The sequence below is a fragment of the Megascapheus bottae genome, chromosome 2 (assembly GCF_031878675.1).
Source record: "Megascapheus bottae isolate mThoBot1 chromosome 2, mThoBot2.hap1, whole genome shotgun sequence".
Classification (NCBI taxonomy): domain Eukaryota; kingdom Metazoa; phylum Chordata; class Mammalia; order Rodentia; family Geomyidae; genus Megascapheus; species Megascapheus bottae.
This window is the reverse complement of record NC_143510.1, coordinates 35957874-35981133: the sequence shown is the minus strand read 5'-3', so window position 1 is coordinate 35981133 and position 23260 is coordinate 35957874. Positions and strand designations below refer to the sequence as shown.

The 23260-nt window shown below is 42.2% G+C and overlaps 1 protein-coding gene across 2 annotated transcripts in view; it reads right to left on the bottom strand.

Moving 5' to 3' along the window:
* The window catches only part of Mitf (melanocyte inducing transcription factor), a 202771-nt gene extending 180017 nt beyond the window's left edge, over positions 1-22754 (bottom strand). For both annotated transcript variants that reach the window (XM_090323929.1, XM_090323938.1), the window contains exon 1: positions 22551-22754. In XM_090323929.1, the coding sequence (XP_090180055.1) occupies positions 22551-22654 (104 nt within the window). In that variant the 5' untranslated portion in view covers positions 22655-22754. The remainder of the gene's footprint in view (positions 1-22550) is intronic.
* Positions 22755-23260: the final 506 nt, after the last annotated feature.

The following is a 23260-nucleotide window of genomic DNA, read 5'->3' as shown; positions in this document are numbered from 1 at the left end:
CCAGTCACAATTGACAACCTTTCCAACTATCTGTGCCACACAGGATCCCGTAAGCTAAGTTACATTGGTTATCATTCCTGTTAACCTCCTGGAAGACAAGCATAGAGTCTCCTGGAGACAAGCAGAGAAAACAACTCCTGAGAAAACTACTTACATGCTTTCAAGATGTCCCATTTCCGTTCAGAGGCAGATTGAAAAGAAGTCTGAAATCCCAACAACAAAGCCAACCATTAGTGGGTAGTCAGGTCAGAATCAAAGGCAGAAGAAAACCACACCAAGCTTGACTGACCCAGCAACCTATGGAAGAAAGCTGAAAACACTCACCAGGGCCACCTTGGCCCTTTGGCTGAACATTGAGTCCAATGAACATTTTCCACCAGCTCTGAAAGGAGATTATTACGGAGATGCCATCGCAGCTGCTCGGCCACACGCTTACACACACCTTCTCTCAACACTAGGAAGGCTGAATTAGAGATAGAGTGATGATTAATACGAGCCTTGCAGCAGGAGCCAGCTTTTTTAGCAAACCAGTAATTGCTGCCTACTTAAAATGACAGGGAATTCAGCCAGGAAGGAGGGAGGTGCTAATGATGGTAATCATAAAAGGTAAAATAGACTACACATCAACAGGTTACTGGGCTTCCATTCAAAACCCTGTCCTTATCTACAGATTTAGTGAATAAAGACAGCAAATAAATTCAACATCTTACTTAGGAGTACAAGCCATCGATAACACAAGCAAGGAAAGAATACAAAGGAATCTGATGAACAGTACATCTTCCCCCGACAAATCCTCCTGAAAATGTCATCACTTGCTAATTAGATCATAAAAATTCTGATCAATGCATATAAGTATCCTGCTAGGAAAAAAAAAATCCCCACACATGATGTGTTTTCACCAAACCTCCACTGAAAACATCAGCTGTTGAGAAAATTCAAACAGCAGTCATAGCTACTGTTTTTGTCCCTTCTTTCAACAATGAAACAATTTCCCTCTTTGTAAGTTCTCTAGGAAAGAAAAAGACACGCAGCTCAGAAGTTATTCACCAAAACAACTAAAGACTGCTAGCAAAGAAAAGACAGGAGAAGCACTCAGTGTCTTCAGTTAAACCTCTAGTCCAGGAAATAAAACAGAAGCTCATCAGTCTAATACACTGAGTGTATTAGATCATCTAGGCGATGATCTCAGAAAGCCAATGCCCCCCTCTCAAAAAAAAAAAAAGTGCCTATGACACCCTCCCAGGCAAGGAGCAAAACCAATGTACCTTACCATCTTTACTTGCCCAGAGTCACGGACAAATGAGGATTCAGTCTTCCGCAATGAAGAGATGTCAGTGGAGATAAACCAGGGCAGCAGGCTCATAACTTCACAATGAGTAATGCTGCCTAAAACTCTTCATAAAACCAACTCTATAGGTAAAGACCTACTACTACTTCATTTGCTCAGGAAAGCCTGGGCTCTCCAGTATACTGCAAAGGGTTCCCTGGTAAGGATCATCACAAAGTGAAGGGCTTTTAATTTGGCTTTGGCTTACAGTCCAGGAGTCCCTATCAATGTCTCATGGGAACCCTTAACGTTTCCTGTGGGAGTTAAAGATAGACAAAAGATAAAGACTCAAGCACAGAAGCAATGGAAACTTGAAGCATTTGTGCTTTTCTTGTTATGTCCAAGAATTAAGTCCCCCTTTTTAAAAACTGTTGGCTCTTTCTCTCTCCTACTTAAGAATAAGAATCCTTTTTTTTTTTACATTTATTCTACCTAACTCATGAAATCCACTAAGTATATGGCTCACCATTAAAGTCATCAACTAGAATTTTTATAACTTCTTCCTCTCTGTTAGATCATTATATCCTTTTTATTGAAAATATTTAACTCAATACTTTGCGATGACTAATGTGCTTAACACCCACATGTCAAGGCAGAAGTTATGCTCATTACACAACATTATGATGTTTCAAGAATTCTGGCATGTCAAAGATAAACAGTCCAAAATGGAATGGACTAGCTACAACTTTAGGAAGACACACAAGAAAAGCAATTAACAAGTCAGGTTAGGAGGGGCGAGGGGATGGAAGGGGTGACGAGGGAGGTGTGGGAGCTACTTGTTCAGTGGCAGTAGAACAGAGGACAGGTGTGCTGGCATAACTGCCTGATTGTATCAGGTAGTCGTATTCAAGGATTTTTAATAAGGAATGGGGAAAACTTAAAAGTTAGAGACCACACCCCTGGGAATGATTACATAGCCGCCAGCCCACCTTCTGCTACTTTCCATGGAACCTTCCTTCATAGCCTATCTGTCACCCTTTCTTCTTCAGAACCAGCTTTGAAAACAAAGGACTACGTAGCCAGGCATGCAGAGAGCACCTTTAATAGATATACCTATTTATCTTGGATTCAACTGTCCAACCACACCCTGAGTCCTTTGTCTTTACTTCATCAGAAACCTAACTCTCTGTCTACTCCAAAATCAACATGAACTGTCACTCCTAGTCACTTCCTGTTCTGCCTCTCATTCTGAGTCCCATTGGACCTGGCATCAACCATGGCATCGTGCAGGAGGAGCTGAGCTTTGAAGTTAGATGGTCTTTGGTTTAAATCTTGTGGCCACCTTTATTTGAGTGATTTAACATAGCCAAGGAACACAGATAAGCCTTAGCTTTTTTATCTATAGCATGGGGTCTTTATCTACCTCACATCAGGATTGCATTATACAAAGTGGGTTTTCCCCCTTTGGTGATATTGGCGTACTGGTTACACCGTCTGGATCACAGAATGGTACTGGAGTTTTTCATTTCAGGACCTGGTCCTTGTTAGGCAGGCACTTTACCCATACCTCCAGCCCTGCACAAGTATTTTAAATGTTTCAAACTATACCTGGGGTGGGGTGGGGGAGCTAATAGGTGTTTAATATGTCTGAAAATCAATGAGATCTGAACTATCCATCCTTGCCATTTCAATTTCTTGACATTTTGAACTTGGGGAAATTTGAGGAGGGGGGAATTATCTTATCTCACAAGTAAGATACACATACACACACACACACACACACACAGCAATAACAAGCCACACTGCATAAAAACACAAGAGGTAAGCCAAATGACAACACAGGGATACCTGTAATGAAGGCTGTGAAAACACCAGATGCTGCTGCCATTGTTACAATGGTTATGGTGTTTTTTGCTGTTGTTAAACAGTGTGTTCTATCTGCTCTGCAACTTGAAAGAATAACTACAAATAATCCTTCTTTCTAAAAGAATCCCAAACACTCCTGAAAAGGATTCAGTTAAGGTTTACAATGATGACTCTGTTGAGAACTGTACTGGGCTAATTTCTAATACTAGAGGAAGTCAAAATCACTACTTGGAAACTAAACCCTAAGTGGGGCAGGCCAGGGAACTTCAGAACTGTCTACTCCAGCATTTCTAGCGATTTAACTTTCTGCTGATTTCTTCTTCAGCAGAACTCCCATCTTTTATTTTTTTTTCTTAAACTTCACCTTCTTAAATAAAGAAAACAGAAAATATAACAAAACAAAAAGTACCAGATCTAAGGGGCTGGAATATAGCTCAATGGCAAAGTGCTTGCCTAGCAAGTGCAATGTCCTGGGTTCGATCCCTAGTACCAAACAAAAACAAAAAACACAAAAATGTACCAGATCTGAACAGTGAAGCCCCAGTGAGGGGCTGTTTATATCAGCAAAAACATCAACAAAAATAGAAACTCAGGCTCCTAGAAGAGCCTTTTCATTTTGGTTTAGGGTTGCTTTTTTTTTTTTTTTTTTGGCCAATCTTGGGGCTTGAACTCAGGGCCTAGGCACTGTCACTGGGCTTTCTCAAGGTGAGAGCTTTACCCCTTGACCCACAACACTAATTCTGACTTTTTCTGTGTATGTGTTACAGGGGAATGGAATCCAGGGCTTTGTGCATGCTAGGCGAGCACCCTGCCACTAGGCCTGCTCCTGGCCCCTCTTCCCAGACCTTTACATCAGAGACAAACAACTTTAATACCATCAACTCATAATTCATGGGATTGTGCATTTTCAAATTCAGCTATACTCTAATATTTATATTTGACACATATGCACACACACCCATCAACATTTGCAATATTTGCATATCTATTGCAGAATGAGAAAAATCAATGTGGACAATTTCCAAGTGAAATCAAACAGGATGATGGTCTCCTTTCTCTCTTCAGAGCTCAGACACAACTGCAAACAAGTGTCCTTTCAGGATCTGTATAGTGTCAAGTTTTAATGTAATGGCTGTAATGTTAACTCTCCTATTAAAATAGCCCAGCCAAATACCAGTGGCTACTAGTATTCAAGAGGCTGAGATCTGAGGATCATGGTTCAAAGCCAGCCAGGACAGGAAAGTATGTGAGATTCTTATCTCCCCTTGAGCACCAAAAAGCTAGAAATGAACTTGGACAGCACCAGCCTTAAGCTAAAAAGCTCAAGGAGAGCAACCAGGCCCTGAGTGCAAGCCCCAGTACCACGGCACTCAAAAAAGTAACAAATAAACAACATTAATAACAATAAATAAGTAAACACAGAATAAAATAACCCCAAGCACAGTGCTAAGCTGGTGCACTCTACAGAGAAAATGCAGGTGAGAAGCCAAGCATCCTTCAAACATGATCACAGCACTGTTACGTGATTGGTTAATTGGCAAAAATGTTGCTCTTAGGAACTTATCTTACATATTCCTGGTACCAGTGGTTCAGTATTTCCCAAGCCAATGACTTGCTAGAACATCGTTGTGGGAATGAGTGAGGATTACAGTTCACTACATCTCTGTGTCTAACTCACTGTATGGAGGAAGAGTTTCACAGGAACTATGCACATTGGCTTCAGGAATCCTCACATCAGTCCTAAGATGAAACTTCTGTGATTGAATAGTTCTGTTTTACAGGCAAGAAAACTAAGACTTTTTTTTAATGTTACAAAGTCTATACTTAATGAAAGAAAAGGTATGAGTGGCTCATACCTATCATCCTAATTATTCAGAAGGTAAATATTTGGAGGATTGAGGTTCAAGGCCAGCCCCTAGGGGAAAAAATTTAGATCCTTGTCTCAACCAATAGCTGTATATAATAGTCTCAACCAATAGCTGTATATAATACTATTTTTTTTGTCATTCCAGCTATGTAAGAAACTTAACCTGGGAGGACTTCAGTGCCAAGTCTGCCCAGGCAAAAAAGTTTATGAGTCCCAAGTAAGAGTATTAGAATTTACTTGTCATCCCAACTCAGAAGTATGGCTCAAGTGACAGAATTCCTGTCTACCTGTGCTCAATATGAGGCTCTGAGCTCAAGTTCCAGAAGGAAAAAAAAAAAAAAACCTTCTGGAAAGGCTGTTATATCAGGGAAATGCTTATAACTTGGGTGCTGATTTCTTAAACAGTTATACAGCTTAAGAGCATAATTCCAAGGCAAAATCCCAAATGCGTGGAAAGTAGAGATACCTTGAAGTTAGGGATGCATAATGTTGTTAAACACCAGTGACTCACATCTGTACTCCTAGATACTCAGGAGGTAGAGATCTGAGGATCACAACTTGATGCCAGCCTAGGCAGGAAAGTATATGAGACTCTTCTCTCCAATTAACCACAAAAAAAGCTGGAAAGTGGAACTGTGGCATAAGTGGTAGTGCACCAGCCTTGACAAACAAAGCAAAGGGACAGCACTAAGGCCTTGATGTTTATATTGATAAGGATGGCTGCCTAGAAAGGCTGCTGTGTTGAACACGTGAGAACAAAAGCAGGAAGTCAGCACAGACAAGGCTAGAGTGGGACAGTTAGGAACTGCAGGTGCCGGTGCCAGGACAGCAATGGCGCTGGGCTGCTGCACTGCCCTAGTAATGCACAACCCCAATTAGTGCAGCTTATTATGCATCCTCCACCCAGCCATGCTCTGTAATTAGGATGAAAGGAAACACGTTGATAAAGACTGTGCTAGCAACAAAAGTTAACGCCTTGCATGTAAATAACTCGTGCCATCCTTAAACACCACCCTCTGAAGGATGCCACCGTTCCCCACTATGTGCCCTGCTTCAACTCTCAAAGATCTTCATGCTGATTAGCCAACTTAAGAAACGACTTGGGCCTCCTGCTCTTCTACACACCCTCTTCCTTCTCTGCTGATTGTAGTTGAATCATTCCCTCTTGATGAAGGTGTCAAAAATTAAATTTCCATTCCAAATCTAAATTAGTTCCAAGTCATTACAAATCCATTCCAACTAAACCTATGAATCGGGAGGTGACCAGAATTAAGGGCTAAGAGCCAGGCTCTGGACTAAGCACTGTACCCACATTTCTTTTCATTCACATAATGGCCCTAATAACTCAGATCATAGTATTATCCATTGCCCTTTGTTAAAAGATAGAGTAACTTGACCAAAAATATAACAGCTAACAGATGATCAAACTCAAAATTAAATTCAAATCTGTCTTAGTCCTAAAACTTAAGACTTCCTTGATTGGCAAGAACTCTGAACCTGTGTACAACAGAAACAGACCAGGGCTTTTTGTCTGGGGAAGATCAGCAGGCATGAAAAAAAGAAAAAAAAATCAAAATACTTGAGTCTAAGTGGACTAAACAGGGGGCAGATTGCATTTCTGATAAGAGGAGAGTCTGGAAGTTTTCTATAGACTTTATTTGTCTGACACAGCCTTGGCCTTGGCCCCTGCCCCTCCCTTTTCCATCTCTCCCTCACCACCAGAAACTCACAGAGATTCAAAACAAAGGGAAGGACTGCTATGTCAGGACAGCCTTCCGTGGGATGAAATGGATGCTGGCTAGTCCCCATCATTCCGCCCCTCTGTTTTGGAAGCTCCCACACTCTACAAACTGTCTGGAATTTATTAAAGATGGGAAAACAGGCTGACAGTTGTATTTCAAATTTTATTCTGCAGAAGTTTTGTAAAAAACAATCTGGTCATGTGGACATGCCCCAAAACCACCATCACCCGATTTCTCAACCAAATCTTTGTCAAGTGACTTGTAGTCTGCCTCACTTTGCACTTTCACAGTGTAGATTAAACTGCCCTCCCCTGTGACAGGGAGCTAAGGTTCCTTCAGGTACCAAAGGGAAGTTAACTTCAAGTCACCTTCTTTGTTTTTCAAACAGAAGATTCCTTTTACACCTAAGCATGGTTAATTTGAGTATTTTGCCACCTGATAGGACACAGCCCAAGCCAACCTATGATTTATATCCCACATCTTCTGTAATACTTTCAAGTTCACTATGCAAAAAATCACCTACTACTGCTCTCTCATGCAACAGTTTTCCAAGTATCAATAGCCTTGTCATGAGGCCTTAAAACCAACAGTAGCTTGTTAGAAAGACAGTGTCAGATCTTACTGAGTGAGACCTCCTAAGTCAGAAATTGCAATGGTGTATCACAGAAGACCTCCAGAGGGAGCTGATGCTTGTGAGATGGAGATCACTATTCTCCAATGCTTTACTGTAACTCCTGTGCCTCCATATTGGATTATTTTTGTACTGCTATATAGGAATGAAACATTCCTGAACCTGAACATTCAGTGTTTTTACTGAATAATGGAGTATTCTTTATGATCGAGTTAAAGATAATTACCTAATAGTTAAAAAAAAAATAAAGTTCTTAAAAAAAAAAAAAAAAACAGGGGAGGTGGGGGGACCTTATCAAGTGACTCTAACCTATAATCCTAGCCACTTAGGAGGTGGAGGTGAGAATATCATGATAAAAGTTCAGAAGACTCATCACACTCAATAGCTGGGCACAATGACACACATACCTGTCTCCCCAACAACAGGGGAAACAAGATCATGATGACCAATTGGTATGGTGGTCCAATCTTACCATTCCTGACAACACAGGGAAACAGAACTAGGAAGATGAAAAACCTGGCTGAGCTGGGCATAAATCAAGATCCTACAGCTGTGTAAAATGAGGCTGGAAGTGGGGCTCAAATGGTAGAGCACTTGCCTGGTAATCACAAGACCTTGAGTTTAATCCCCAATAGCACAAAAAGAAAAATGCCATCAGATCTACACTAATGATGTACTCACCATGAAGTAACTCTTAGGGTTCACTTGGCCTAAACAATACGCAATTCCCTGAAGCCAATCCCTGTGTTAAGGACATATAGTCAGGCTTGTGTCGGATTCTCCACTCCCCAAACCATGAAACTAAACCATAGGCTGAGCATTTGAATGGAATTCTTTACTCCCTCAAACTGGATGGATTAACATCAAATTCAAAAGCTTCTACACAGCAAAGGAAACGATTAAGACAGCTTACAGAACAGAAAGAAATCTTTGCCAATTATTCATCTGACAGATTAATGGCCACACATATAAAGAACTCAAAAATTAAATAACAAAACAAATGATCCAACCAATAAATGGGAAAGTGAGCTGAACACTTCTCAAAAGAATATAAAGGACCAATAAATACATAAAAACTTTCTCAATTTTAGTTATCAGGAAAATACAAATATTAAAACTACACTGAGATTCCATCTCATCCCATTTAGAATTACTATCATTTTTAAAAACTGCTGGTGAGGATGAAAGTAGGCATAATTCAGTCATTATTGAAACTCAGCATGGAAGCTCCTCAAAAAAAAAAAAAAACAACTAGCATAAGACAAAGCTATCCAACTCCTGGATATATACCAGATGTAATCAAAACCAGTATTCAATAATGACACCTGCATAGCCATGTTTATTAAAACATTATTCATAATAGCCAAGTCATGAAATCAGCTTGGGTGCCTACAAATGCGCGAATATTTAGTCATTAAAAAGAGCAAAATCACATCATGTGTAAGAAAATGGATAGAACTAGAAATCACCATACTAAAAATAAGCCAAATTCATATCACATGTTTTCTCTAATATGGGAAATCTTAAAGTAAGAGAGTAAATAGAGTACTATTTGGAAAAGAAAATAAATCAAGAGTCCTATTTGGAAAAGAAAATAAACCAAGAAGAGAAGGTAGGGTATATATTCCAATAACAGGGGGATATATATGATCAAAGTACATTAAATATGTAAGAGAAAATTAACATTTTTGTTAGACAAGCACCCTATCACTTGAGCCACTGAAATCAACATTTTGTACAATTAACATAAACTTAAAAAAAATTCAGATGGGGGAAGAGTAGTAATAGCAAAACAAAAGTGAACACTTGATAGAAATATGTAAGGAAGGAAAGATGACTGCCTATAACCCATTAGAAAGATGTTGGTTATATATATCCAAGAATAAGAAAGAGAAGAACATGAGAAAAAGAGATACCCAAAAGCCAACAGACATGTAGTATCACTGATCCCCCCCAAAAAAAATTCCAATTAATTGTCCTTGTCATTCTGCTCCTGTTAAATTATGCACTGCAGTGACTTTGAAACTACCAAGAACGCATCAAACTCAATTATTTCTTTAATTTTTTTCTTTCTTAATTTTTTACAACTTTTTTATTATTATAAAGGTGATGTACAGAGGGGTTACAGTTATGTAAAGAGATACATTCTTTTGGAATGTACATTTCTTTTGGAACAGTGTCACCCTTCCCTCATTCTCTCCCAGCTTTTCCCTCTTGTCCTCACCCACAAGTTGTACAGTTTCAGCACAGTGTCACTGCTGCATCTATCCATGCCTTACCCCTTCATTTCTGTGCCCCTTCCTCCTCCAAATGCCGATAAACAAAGACAAAAGGAAAACAAAAACAACAAAGAAAAATCCTTTCTTTCCATTTTCTCTCATTTATTTCTGAATCAACAGAGATTTGAAACTCCCATCTGTCATCAGTGTCATTAGAACTGCATTCCAAGATCCCATCATTCAACATTTACTCACCTAGCATTTACCTAGATGAAAATATTATTAGTGGAATGGCCAGGGGAAAATTACTATGCTACAATGATGTAAGGTGTGGTTCCAAAAAGTCTACACTCTGTCTAGGACACTATGAGCCAGCAGCCAGCCTCTTACGTTACTCCACACGTGCCCTTCCTTGCAGCAGTCGGCAAACTTGTATTTGGAATGCTATAAAGTATCTTGCCAGCTGCTTACACTTGTAGAGGTGGCTGCATTTAAGCTTCTAGGATCTCTTAATTTAAAAAGAAATACATTGAATTTTCAAAAAACATCCGGTTGGTCTCATCCTCATCACTTGCAAGTAAAGGACCAATACTATTTTGTTGTTTATTCATAGTCATTCTTAGCCAAAAGCTCATTGCAAGTCTGGTCAAGGTGCCAACCAACATCCTAAATTTAGACAGGGCTGCTCTGAACACTCCACATACAAGAGAGAAACAGTCAAACTACTCACCTACTGCTTCACAAGTGCTAAATATATGTACACACACACAGAGTGTATTTGATAGAGATTTGACTATTGACATGTCTGTGTGTCTGTTCACTGACTCAATATTGGAAGTGCTGCCTCTGCCACTTTGGAAAAGAAAGACATCAATGGTGGAAAAGGAGCCATAGAATCACGTCTTACCCAATCAGGCTTCACAAACAGTCACTGATATTTCCAGGTGCAAATGTGAAACAGTACCCCATCTGTCTTTCACTCTAGAATTTCATGTACAAACCCAACCATTATACTAAAGAAATCTTCTATCTCATAGCTTCTTACCATTGAGACAAGTTAAGCTTTCTAGAAGGAAAACAGTCTACAAATTCACAGTACACGTTCCCCAATGGTTGTGGTGAGAACACTTTCTGATGCTACCCTTGATCAGATGAGAAGGCAGGGTAAATGATTCAGCAATTTATCCCATTTGGGAGAAGGGGCAGGGGTGAAGAGGGTCACGACCACAGATGCCTTCCTGAAGTTGCTCAACAAGCCACAATGTCTTCCAAAAAGGCAGGAGTCCATCAGAGCACCCTAGACCTACTGGGTACATTCGGATCTAAAACATGTGCTCTTGCATGATCTGGGATCTGCCCTTTTCCAACTTCCTATTCCATGGGTATAAGAATCCAAGAACCCAACCGAAGCACAAAAATGAACAAACAACAACAACAAAAAAAACCCACTTTCAAAGAGGTTGCCTTAAAAACATGCCATTGCATGAAGTCAAGGCAGATGGGGGGAGGGGATGCGTAGGAGGAGAGCTTCTTCTTTTCATTTCTGCATCAATGATGACATCTTGCAGGAGTTAGAGGCAAACTGATACACACAACTACTAGTCAGGAGTTTGTGGCTGGTGTGAACATTTTGCAAAATCAGTCTAAGGCTTTGATGTTGAAACCTCAGTTATTTGGATATTCTCTTTATGCCCCCTCCCCCAAATAATTCAAACACACACACATACATACACACACACACACACACACTCAAAAAACAAAAAATAAACAATAAAAATATTAGGGTAAATTTGATCAGACATGAGCTCAGGAGCCCTACTGAGGAAAGTAAGGGAACAACAGTTAACAAGATTCTAGAGGAAAGAAAAGAATAACAACATATATTTTCACCTTTAGTTCAGTGTTGGTTTTTATTTTATTTTTATTTTTATTTTTTTTTGGCCCCCTTCTCTTTCTTTCTGGCCCCGCTCGCTCCGGCCACCACTCGGTTGGGCTCTGCTTGCTTGCTTTCGCTCTCTGTCGCTTGTTGCAGTCTCGTCTCTGCCACTTTTCCGGCTTGGTTGTGTCTCGTCTCTACCACTTCCGGCTTGGTTGTGTATGTGGGATACCGAGGAATCGAACCCGGGTCCTTGTGCATGCTAGGCAAGCACTTTAACCGCTAGGCCAAACTCCCGGGCCCCCAGTGTTGGTTTTTAAAAGACACAAATGAAATCTCTGACCTGCTCAATATTAGGCTTTTATGTTTTGGAGTTTTGGTTTTTTGCTAGTACCAAGGTTTGAGCTCAGAACCAGGGTACTGGCCCTAAGCTTTTTTGCTCAAGGCTGGTGCTCTACCACTTGAGCCACAATTCCATTTCTGGCTTTTTGACTGTTAATAATAGTTGAGTCCCATGGACTTTCTTACCTGGACTGGCTATAAACTTTGATTCTCACACATCAGCCTCCTGGGATTATATGCATGAGCCACCAGTGCCCACCTCAACATGAGAAAACCACCTAAAACCAAAGTAGACACTTGTAGATTAATGTCTACATCACACCCGACCTTACGAACACATTCACATCCTACATTATGAACAGTCTTCATGAACACCTACGCATCAACCTAATGTTAGCCGCTTTATTACCTTTGGTCTTCACAGAGGCCTTGCAAGGTAGTTAGATGCCCATTTCACCTGAAAAGGAAACTGAAGCTCAGAGACGTTGGGTGATTTGCCCACAGTCACAAGTTATGTGTACCTTTATGTCAGCCATTCAGGTCTTGCTTCAAAACATTTCCTGCATGAAGTCCTTCCAATCATCCACACTAAGAAAGTGTGCTCTCCTTTCTCAGTCGTGCTCTCTTAGTGTTCATTCTTTGGTTCATTATTAACTTGGCAAATCCCTCCCTCCAAGATGGAAGCACCATGCCATGCTAGCAGAAACCCTGCCTATCTGGTTTACAGTGGCCTCCCAACAGCCAGCTCTGAGCTCAACATGCTCAAGGTACTTAATAAATAACTGGTGGAAGGAGGGAGGGGAAAGAAGAAGAGAAGGACTCAGAAAAACAAATACTTCCAGGTCCTTCTGACCTCAGAGTTATACTGCTTCTACTTAACATGACTGGAAGAAGATTTGAAAACCACACAGAGAGGTCTTCATGATGTGAAAGCCCCTCTCTCCCACCAGTACCCCCACCAAAGTACCACATCGCTCACCACCAACTCCGATTCACAACAGCCAGGAAGTCACCACCTACAAAACCCGCACACCGTGTCCAGCACCTGAGAAGCACTGATAGAAGAAAAGAGGCTGGCCATCTTGAATTTAAGGATAGATGTCTCATAACAATACCCAAATCAGGCGTGGTGGCTCACACCTGTAATCCTAGCTACTCAGGAGGCTGAGATCTGAGGATTGCCATTCAAAGTCAGCCCAGGCACAGAAGTCTGTGAGATTCTTATCTGAAATTAACTATCAGAAAACCAGAAGTGGCACTGTGACTCAAGTGGTAGAGTGGTAGCCTTGAGCGGAAGAGCTCAGGGACAACTCCCAGGTCTGGAGGAGGGAGAAAAAAAAAAAAAATACCCCCAAAGGCTACTTCTTTATTCTCCATGCCATACCTAAAAGGCTACAGGAGAGAATGTTGATAAAAGCAAATTTAAAACAAAACAAAACAAAAAAAACATGTTTAAGAAACAACCTGGGGGCCGGGAGTTTGGCCTAGTGGTTAAAGTGCTTGCCTAGCATGCATGAAGACCCGGGTTCGATTCCTCGGTACCACATACACAGATAAAAGCCAGAAGTGGTGCTGAGGCTCAAGTGGTAGAGCTCTAGCCTTGAGAAAGTCCAAGGACAGTGCTCAGGCCCTAAGCTCAAGCCCAGGACTGGCAAGAAAAAAAAAAAAAAAGAAACAACCTGTTAGGAGAGCCCAAGGTTCCTACTGATTATGACAAATGAGGGAAACCATTGAACCTAAGTTCCTTTGAGTCTGGCTTATTTCACTTAATATGATTTTTTCTGAGTCTTTCCATTTCCTAACAAATGGGGCAATGTCATTCTAGAGCAAAACCTTGATACAAAAGGCCATATAGTATGACGCTAAATGAAAGTATCTCTAGGATATAGAAACAAAAGCCATATAATGAATGATTGTTGTTCTTAATGTACTATGTTATCTCTCATCTCTTTTGCTATCCCTTGGTTATCTCATATTGTTACAGTATCTCACTTTGTTACCTGATATATAGGATATATTTGTATTTGGTTATTTGAAATTGGATAGGGAAGGGGGGAAAACAAGATGAGAGGTGGGGGTGGGGGGGAATGGGGACCAAGACATGTGAAAGGTTATCAATGTATGGGAATTAATGCACCATCTATCTGGCAAATATCATGTAACCCTTTTATTAATTACAATAAAAATATATGAAAAAAAAGAAACAACCTGTTGTAGGGGTGCTGGTGCTCACACCTGTCATCCTAGCTAGTAGGAGGCTGAGATCTGACGATCAGGGTTTAAAGCCAGCCTGGGAAGGAAAGTCTCTGCAAGACTCTTATCTCCAACTAACTACAGAGAGAGAGAGAGAGAGAGAGAGAGAGAGAGAGAGAGAGAGAGAGAGAGAGAGAGAGAGAGAGAGAGGAAGAAGAAGAAGAAGGAGGAGGAGGAGGAGGAGGAGGAGGAAGGGAGGGAGAGAGGGAGGGAGGGAGGGAAGAAAGAAAGAAAGAAAGAAAGAAAGAAAGAAAGAAAGAAAGAAAGAAAGAAAGAAAAAAAGAAAGAAAGAAAAGAAACAACCTGTGTTGTCACAGGAGAAGGGGTTGAAGTCAAGGTAGAAAATGGAGAGGATTACAGTCATAATATTTGATGCATATAGATGAAATGGAACTAGGTAAATTGAGGGGATGGATGGGGTGGAAAAGATCAAAGACAATGATAGAAGGGGTGACACTGATCACAATACACTGTACTTATAAACTGATATGTTGAACTAAACTCCCTTTGTACAAGTACTTAGTTTAAAAACAAATTGTTAACCAGGTGCTACTGGCTAAAGCCGTAATGCTAGATACTCAGAAAACTCAGATTTGAGGCTCAAAGTTCAAAGCCAGCCCAGGCAGGAAAAAAAAAAAAATCTATGAGAATCTTATCTCCAATTAACCACCAAAAAACTGGAAGTGGCTCTGGCTCAAAGTGGTAGGGAACTAGCCTTGAGTGGAAAAGGCTTAGGGACAGCACCCAATCAAGTTCAAGACCCACAAATGAAAAAGAAAATTTTTTTAATTAAAATTTCAAAACCAACCGGAGAAATGGGCTTTCTATTAAGGAGCCAAACCCAGCCTTCTGAAACCCCTGGCAACAAAAGAGAGTGGAGAAATTTCAATAGCGATCCCAGACTTCCTTGCAGGTCTTTTTGCCCTCATCTGTCTCCACAGAGACACAGACTTCATGCCCTGAGATAGACCTTTCCTCTCATTGCGCAATGCTGACCACACTTCACAAAGTCATAAACTGCAAATGTATCTTTATAATATCAAAGACTTCATTATGGCACTTAATATCCCTGTCCTGCCTTCTTATTTTCTCTAAATAATGCACACTTGGAAAGCAATCAAACACGTTTTTATAATTTATTCTGGTTAAACAAATCTAGCAATAAAGCACATTTTATACTTAACATCCCACTCACAAACACACAAACACACATACACACACAAAATCGCTTGTTGTCCTTGAAAACTGACAAAAAAAAAGTAGCCAAGGATTTTTTTTTCCTATTATTTATCCTAATACTGCCAGTTCTGAAACAAAGCAGTTGAGAGAGAAATTTAGTAACTTTGATTTGTCCCAAGATACATTTTTTTACACTGAGGTCCTATTCCTGACAGTAAGTACATGTGACCTGGTCTAAAAAAAGGATATTTTCCACTTCTTGCACAACTGGAGCAGATATAAACATCAGCCTGTACAAACTGCACTGCAGAACTCAAAAGGAATTAAAGATCCACACACTTAAAGAAATTCTATAAATAGCAGTACTCAGCAAAGGAAATCTCCAATAACACCCAAAACCAACACTTAGAATCCCCCTTTAATCAAGAGTTCCATCTAATCAGCCCACAGAACTAATCTGCATAATAAGATTTGAACATCTGCCAGGTTCAGGCACCTCAGTTTTATGTCTTTTGCTTCAGACATATGATTCTATACATGTTTTAGTTCTTGCAGGAAAGTAGAACTGTGATCACAGTAAAATTCTACTACAAAGGATTGTATCACTTACCACAAGTACTAGATGCCATGGAAAGGAGATTTACACATTTTGCCCCAGTTTTAAAACATATGCCAACATATGCATGAATGCAACAGAAACTTTTTCACAGGTAATGAAGTTGAGATGCAACAACTATGAATACAGATGAAGCCGCTAATGCAAGTCCATGACCACAAAACTTCAATATGAGTCCCTTTACCCCTGCCCACTGCAGCCCATCTCTCTGCTACCATTTCTGTAGTTAGATGTCCTTCAAGGCATATGTCATTTACCTATAAAGAACAAGCTTGCACAGAGCATCTGTAACTCACACCTCTAGTTCTCAGGAGGCTGAGATCTCAGGATTGCAGTTCAAAAGCCAGCCAGGGCAGGAAATTCCATGAGATTCTTATCTCCAATTAACTACCAAAAAACCAAAAGTGGAGCTATGGCTCCAGTGGTAGAGCACTAGCCTTGATGAAAAAAGAAAAGCACAGGGACAGCACCCAGGGCCTGGGTTCAATCCCCAGGACAGGTACGAAAACAAAACCAAAAACCAAAGAACAGGCTTGAGTATTGCATCACCCTGAAAGTCAAACTCAAGTATCGCTATTCATCCTCAAAATGGTCCCCAGTTCTCCTTCCAGTAAGTTCCCATTACTCATACACACTGATCTTGTACGGCTAGCTGATTCCCTTTACCCTACTGGAAGTTCTGGAGAGAGAACAGAATGGATCATCTTTGAATGGTGCACAATCATGTAAATAGCCTTTTGTGTGGCATACAGACTAGGTGTCAAGAGCATAAACTACCTCAGCTTAAAACCAGGTCCCATCCAGTACTTAGTATGCTTCAGACTCCTTTTCTGTAAAATAAAGTTGCAAATACAGATATCCATGGCTGATGTGAGAATTTACTGGATTAATACCAATAAAACAAGCAGAAGGCTGGGCACCAGTAGCTCACACCTGTAATCCTAGCAACTCAGGAAGCTGAGATCTGAGGATCCCGGTTCAACGCCAGCCCAGGCACTAAAAAGTCCATAAGACTATTATCTCCAATTAATCATCAGAAAACTAGAAGTGGCACTGTGGCTCAATGGATAGGGCAGTATCCTTGAGCTGAAGAGCTCAGGGACAACGCCCACGCCCAGAGTTCAAGTCCCACCACCAATAAAAAAAAAAAAGGCAGAATAAAGCCTGGCATGGAGAAAGCACTAAGTAAACATTATCTGTTTTTAAAAGAATGATTAATAATACTACTGTTTTCACCTTATTAACACTCTCTATTCACAAAGATTTGTGTAACTAAGTCACTTAGAAAAGGTGGCTGGCACCTGGTTCATATTAAATGACTATCAGTATCATGATTGGCATTAATTTGCATATACTAGTACTCAAAATTACATGCTAAAGGAGAATATGTACGCATGTGGTAATGTCACAACATAAAGAAAGTGCTACAAATTAGGCCAAAATTATGAAATGTAAAAAATAAGAATTCTGTGAACACTTCATTAGAAACAAAAAGGAAAGTATTTACTATTATTGAGAGAAATTTATTGCATAACACTTGCCTTTAAGAACCTAGCCACAGTCAACCAAGTATAAACACATTCCAGAATGTAAGAGTTCACTGCTAAGTAATAAGGAAAATAACAAGAACCACACTACCTGCCAGTTACCACCCTAATGATTTCTCAAAGAAACTTCATGCTCTTAAGATGCCCAGGGAGAAGACCTGTATTTGCCAAACGAGCACATTAAAAGTGGAGATCAACCTGTTTCTCCAAGGTCATCCATCAGATGCCGGAGCAAGACTTTAGTCTTGGTGCTAAAGAATCCCTTGTATATTGGACAGAACAGCTGGGGGGGGGGATAAGACCTCCAGAAATGAGAGGGAAAAAAGAGAGAAACTGATTATATGTTTTGCCAAGAACAGATTATCATTTCACACAAAAAGGGGCATTTTTCCAAGAAATAATAGTGACCTTATATCCACGTGTGTGTGTGAGCACGCATGGGTGTGACATGCCTTTCTCATTTCACCACATGCTAGTATAAACATTACACATCTATGAATCCAGATTTGGGGCCAGTGTTGCATCCAGTCTTTCCATGATTAAATTAAGACTTTTGCAATCTTATTTTGAATTTACAAGGAGTTTAATAAGAGCTGTCTAAAAGAGTAATAAAAGTATAAAGAGAAAGTAGAATTCAATTAAGCCAATCCTGAACTCTGTCAAGGGAAAAATAACTACAAAGTCAAAGAATTCTGAAGAGGAAACCAAACAAAGGAACCATGAGCTACCATGTTCTAAGATGTTGTTTTTCCATCCAAAAAGACCTACAGAGTTCTCTCGCTCCTAGGAGCTCACTGAACAAATCTACATTTGTTTCTCTGACATGACTATGCTAGTGTTTGAATTTGGGGCTCACTCTGACATTCTCCTCCACCCACGTTTCAGAACTCATTCTCAGGAGAACACACAAAAGCCTCGCTGGAGGACTCAAAGTACAACCAATTCACAACCAATTCTTTGGCTGAACCTTTTCCAGCACACAGCTTCGTCAGCTAACATGAAGGAAGTGAGGTTCATGCAATCTACATCCATCAACTTCTCATTCCTAAAGTTCTAGAGGATTAGAAATTAACTGTAGAAATTAACTGTGTCTCTTCTTATGAAGCACTTCAATAGCTGAGCACTGAAGCACATACAAATACTTCTCTGGAAAAAGTCTGGTGGATACTTATTATAAAAAGAACCCGATATTGAATGTAAAAAAAATCCAACAAGGAATACATATTGTAGACAAAATTTTAGGCTAGAGGGGGTGTTTCTGTCCAGTTCAGGACATGTGATAACATTTGGAGACATTGTGGGTTGTCACAGATGACAAATGCAGTATGGGCCCCTAGAAAGAAGAAGCTGAAGGAACTACTAAACATCTTTCAATACATTGTACAGTCTCCCACACAGCAATCAACTGGACCAGAATGTTAAAAGTCAGAGTCTGAGTAACTACTCTGATGTATGGGATCACAGAGTTCACAAGACACACAGCAGAATCCTTGTTCCCTTTCAGCTTACAGTCTAGTGTGGAGACACCCACAACCAACACAATAGATTGGTCAAATAGATACTAGGTTATAATGAGTGTTACCAGAAGAGGCAGAGGTAGAGAGGGAAGACTGAGAATGCAAAGGGGTAGCAATTGTGACTATGAGGGTTACACTGGTAGTGTGATCCAGGAATCATGGAAACAATATTTATGGGAATACCAGCAGCTAGGGGTACAGGGAGTGGCTGTCTAGGCAAAAGATGGTCTAAGAAGAGGTAAGTGCCTTATACAAAGATCCAAGGAATCTGGGAAGTTTCAGAAACACAAGGAAACTAATCTGGCAGAAGCATCAGGTGCTTCAAGGGGGATAGCAGGAGATAAAGGTCAGGACCATGGGGTCGGAAATTTGGCCTAGTGGTAGAGTGCTTGCCTAGCATGCACGGAGGCCCGGGTTCGATTTCTCGGTACCATATACATAGAAAAAAAAAAGCCGGAAGTGGTGCTAAAGCTCAAGTGGTAGAGCTCTAGCCTTGAGAAAGTCCAAGGACAGTGCTCAGGCTCTGAGCTCAAGCCCACGACTGGCAAAAAATTAAAAAAAAAAAAAAAAAGGTCAGGGCCAACAGGCAGTATGACCACAGAGGCTGCCTTGAGCCTTTTAAAGGACATTGAGTTTACTGAGGAAACAAGGAGCCATGGAGAGGGCAGGGCCTTGGCCAGAGGATGACATGATGCACCTTCACTAAGTGCTGCTCTGTTGTGGGAGCTGCTGTCCTGTGTGCTGCAGAAGGGGCTGCAGTGTCCTTGGCATCCAACAACTGGAGGCCAATAATATCCCATCCCACTGTGATAACCGAGTCTCCAGAGGTCGTCAAGTGATTCCTGGGTAACAGAATCAAGTCACTTTCTGGTTGAAAAAAGAACCACAGGAACATTTCACCTTCTAGCTCCCAAATTGAAAATCTTGTAAAATCGGATGAGGAGATAAGGTAGACTAGCTAAGAGACAAATACAATAATCTAACCTAGGTAAGGGTTGATAGTGGCTTGGTTCAAAGAAGAAATAGAGGAGTTGGCAAGAATTGTGCCAGCTTCTGGATATTTTTTCCCACTCCAAAGAGAATATAATGGATAGCTGATCAGGCTGCTGCAGCAGCAATGTTAACCTTTGGATTACAAAGTTGGTTGTTGTTTTTGTTTTGTTTTGTTTTTTTTTTTTGCCAGTCCTGGGCTTGGGCTCAGGGCCTGAACACTATCCTTGGACTTTCTCAAGGCTAGAGCTCTACCACTTGAGCCTCAGCACCATTTCCGGCTTTTTTCTATGTATGCGGTATCAAGGAATTGAACCCGGGCCTCCGTGCATGCTAGGCAAGCACTCTACCACTAGGCCAAACTCCCAGCCCCTGGTTGTTGTTTTTTTAATTAGAACATCTAAGAAGTGAAATGGCATAGCAAAGACTTCAGAAGAAAAGTAACAAGAAGGCCCTGAGCAACGTGTAGCCCAACAGATTGTCACACAACAGATGTTGATGACAATACCTTCAACAACAGTGGGAAACCGTATAGGGATGTTGCCAGTTCCATCTATTATTCATAGATTTTATTTAACTGGTTTATTTCAAAAAGCATGTGTCTGCTCCCCCTACAAGATTTACAACAACTTTTTTTTTAATTTAGCCTTCCTTTTCCATGCTGATTCTGCTCCTGCACCTGCTTCAAGAACCAATGTGTGAAGCCATCTTTTCCCACATACCCACAGCTTTTTCCCCTTACACGTGCCCACTAGTGAGCTGCTGAGAGGATGGATGCCCTTGTAAGTCATTTTTGCTGATTCTGTAAAAAAAAAAAAAAAAAAAACAAGCCTAAATCCTTCACCATGAGTGTGGCGGCACTCAGCTGGCTTTTTCCAGATGGCATTTTCCTCACTCCCTCAAACTCATTTAATGTTATGTATCAGCTACCATCAAAAATGTTCCAAACAGTCCAGTTAATTCATTTCTTTCAGAAACACACACACACACACACACACACACACGCCTTCATTCTGGCCATGTAAGCATTTGCTTATAGAAGCAAAAGCAGAGACTGCTCAGTAAAACACTGGTCCCTTCAGCCAAATGCCCATAAAGCCCCAATGAGCATAACCAACAATACTCCCTTACACAATATTACTCAAAATCCCCAGCACCCAACACACACACACACACACACACACACACACACTCAATCTATGCTCCCTCACAAAATAGCTATTATGAAGAGAAACTACCAACTAAAGGCTGGCTTCATGCATCTAACTGCCTGTGAGTTTTCCCTCCCATCTGTGTGTTAAAGCTAGGACAGCTGGGAAAGGTCTGCTCTTCCTCAGACTTTCATTCCCAACTTAGCTCAAAGTTCACCTCGGTGAAGATGGAAACAAACCTAGATCCACTTCTCATTAGACCAGGAACCAACCACATTCTTTCTCTGCAGACGCAAAGGTTTCACGGCCTTATTCCTTCATTACGCTTGATTTCTGGACCAGCATCCCTTCTACCAATGGGTCCCCTCTATCCAGATCCTAAGTCACGGCTAGGCCAAATCAGGAAGGCTGTGATGGTTGCTCTACTGATCAACTTCTAGTTACAGCCTTATCTTATCTCACAACCTGAGATGGAAATAAACCCTCTTTTATCTCGGTCTCAAAAGACCATCTTCCCTCTTGGTAAACACAGAAAATGAGAAGTCCCAGGGTCCCAGAGTAGCCAGCAGATTGGCGATTGTTGAGAAAACAAAGCATGCACCCCATTCTGCCAGACGTGGGAGCACAGAAGTAGCCAAGAAGCATGGCACAAGGGAAGTGAGCACAGCTGGGGAGGGTGAAGGGAGCACCGTATGAGGGGGTGCCTTCACTCCTCCCCTAAAGTTTTGGATGTGATTCCTGAAACAAACACGTGCCACTGCCAAGTAGAGAGCCTGTCCAACCATCCTCTCAGGTCCAAAGCTTTTTTTTTTTTTTGCCCCCTCCATGAAAGGCATTGGACTCATTTACAGAGAGCTTCACCTGGGGCAAGGAGACACGCCCCCCCACCGTGTCCCCGCCCCTCCCGCGCTCTCACGCGTGGCCCAGCAGGTGAGGGGCGGGGCGCGAGGAAACTTCCTCCACCTGGAGCTCACCAACGAGCGAATTTTCCCAACGAGACCGCCGAGCAGAGACCCCTGGAGAGCTCGGAGGCTCCTCAACCCACCCCAAGGGTCCCCTTCTCCAAGCTTTCAGCCCATTGGTGAAGGGGGGGGTGTCATGAGAAAAGGGGTTCAGTAAAAACTGTACCCCCGTCCCCTCAGCTCACCTGGCCAAGCGTTTAGGCCGGGTTCCCCTCCTTCTCCGCGCCCTCCCCAATCCCCGCACCTGGACCCCGGTCGCTCCCCAGCCCCCACCCGGTCTCGGTAGCTGGCATTGCCAGCCCAGGGTCCCTCACACCCCGGTGCCCCTAAAAGTGCGCCCCGTCCGCCCGGCGCGGGCCGGACGGCAGCGGCCCCCACCTGGCGGGGTGGGGGGGGCCGATCGCGCGCGCCCCGGGGCAAGGGCACGGGGTCCTTGTCCCAGAACTCGGGAGGTCGGCTCCCGGGGCCCCGCGTCGGGGGCCTCCCGCCACCCCCACCCCCCCACCTCCGGCTGTCACCGCTCACCTGCTCTTCAGAGGCTGACTTTTGAGTTCGTAATAGGTTTTGGGTTCTTCGTGAAACTCCTCCCCGACTTCGAAATCCGGCACGATCCCCGATTCCGACTGCATGGCTCCCTTCCTCGCTCGCCTTTCGCTACTGGAAAGTGAGAGAAAGAGCCCGGCGGTGAGGGTAGTGGGGGGGAACCAAGGAAAGGTGGCGGGGCCTGAGTCCTTCCCCCCCCCAAAAAAGACGTGCGCCCCGCGCAGTGCCCGGCTCAGCCCCGCTAACCCGCGCGGCTGCAGCCCGCCCCGGCGCGGGGAGTTTACATTCGCACCCCGGCGGGAGGGGCCGGAGGCCCAATGCTCACTGGGATTTGTAGTTCATCGCTTGCGAGGGTATCCAGAATCCTCGGGGAAACCTCTGGCCTTAGAAAACTACCACTCCCAGAAGTCCGTGCGCGGGCTGAGGCAACGTGGTGAGCACCGCTAGTGCAACTCCTGTTTGGATTCATTGTCAATGTCAGCAGCTCCTCTCTCTCGCCTCTCCCACTCGCCTCAAGGGTACACAGACCCTGATATTTAATATGAATGGGAAAGGACTCGGCCTGCCGTGCTATCCTACCGTCACTCCTCTCTGGGCACGCCGAGTTCCTGGTTTTAAAAATAAAATACTAAAGAGCATTGGCACCCTCGAAAGTTTCAGCACTGGAGCCTGCCTTAAAATAAAAGGACTTC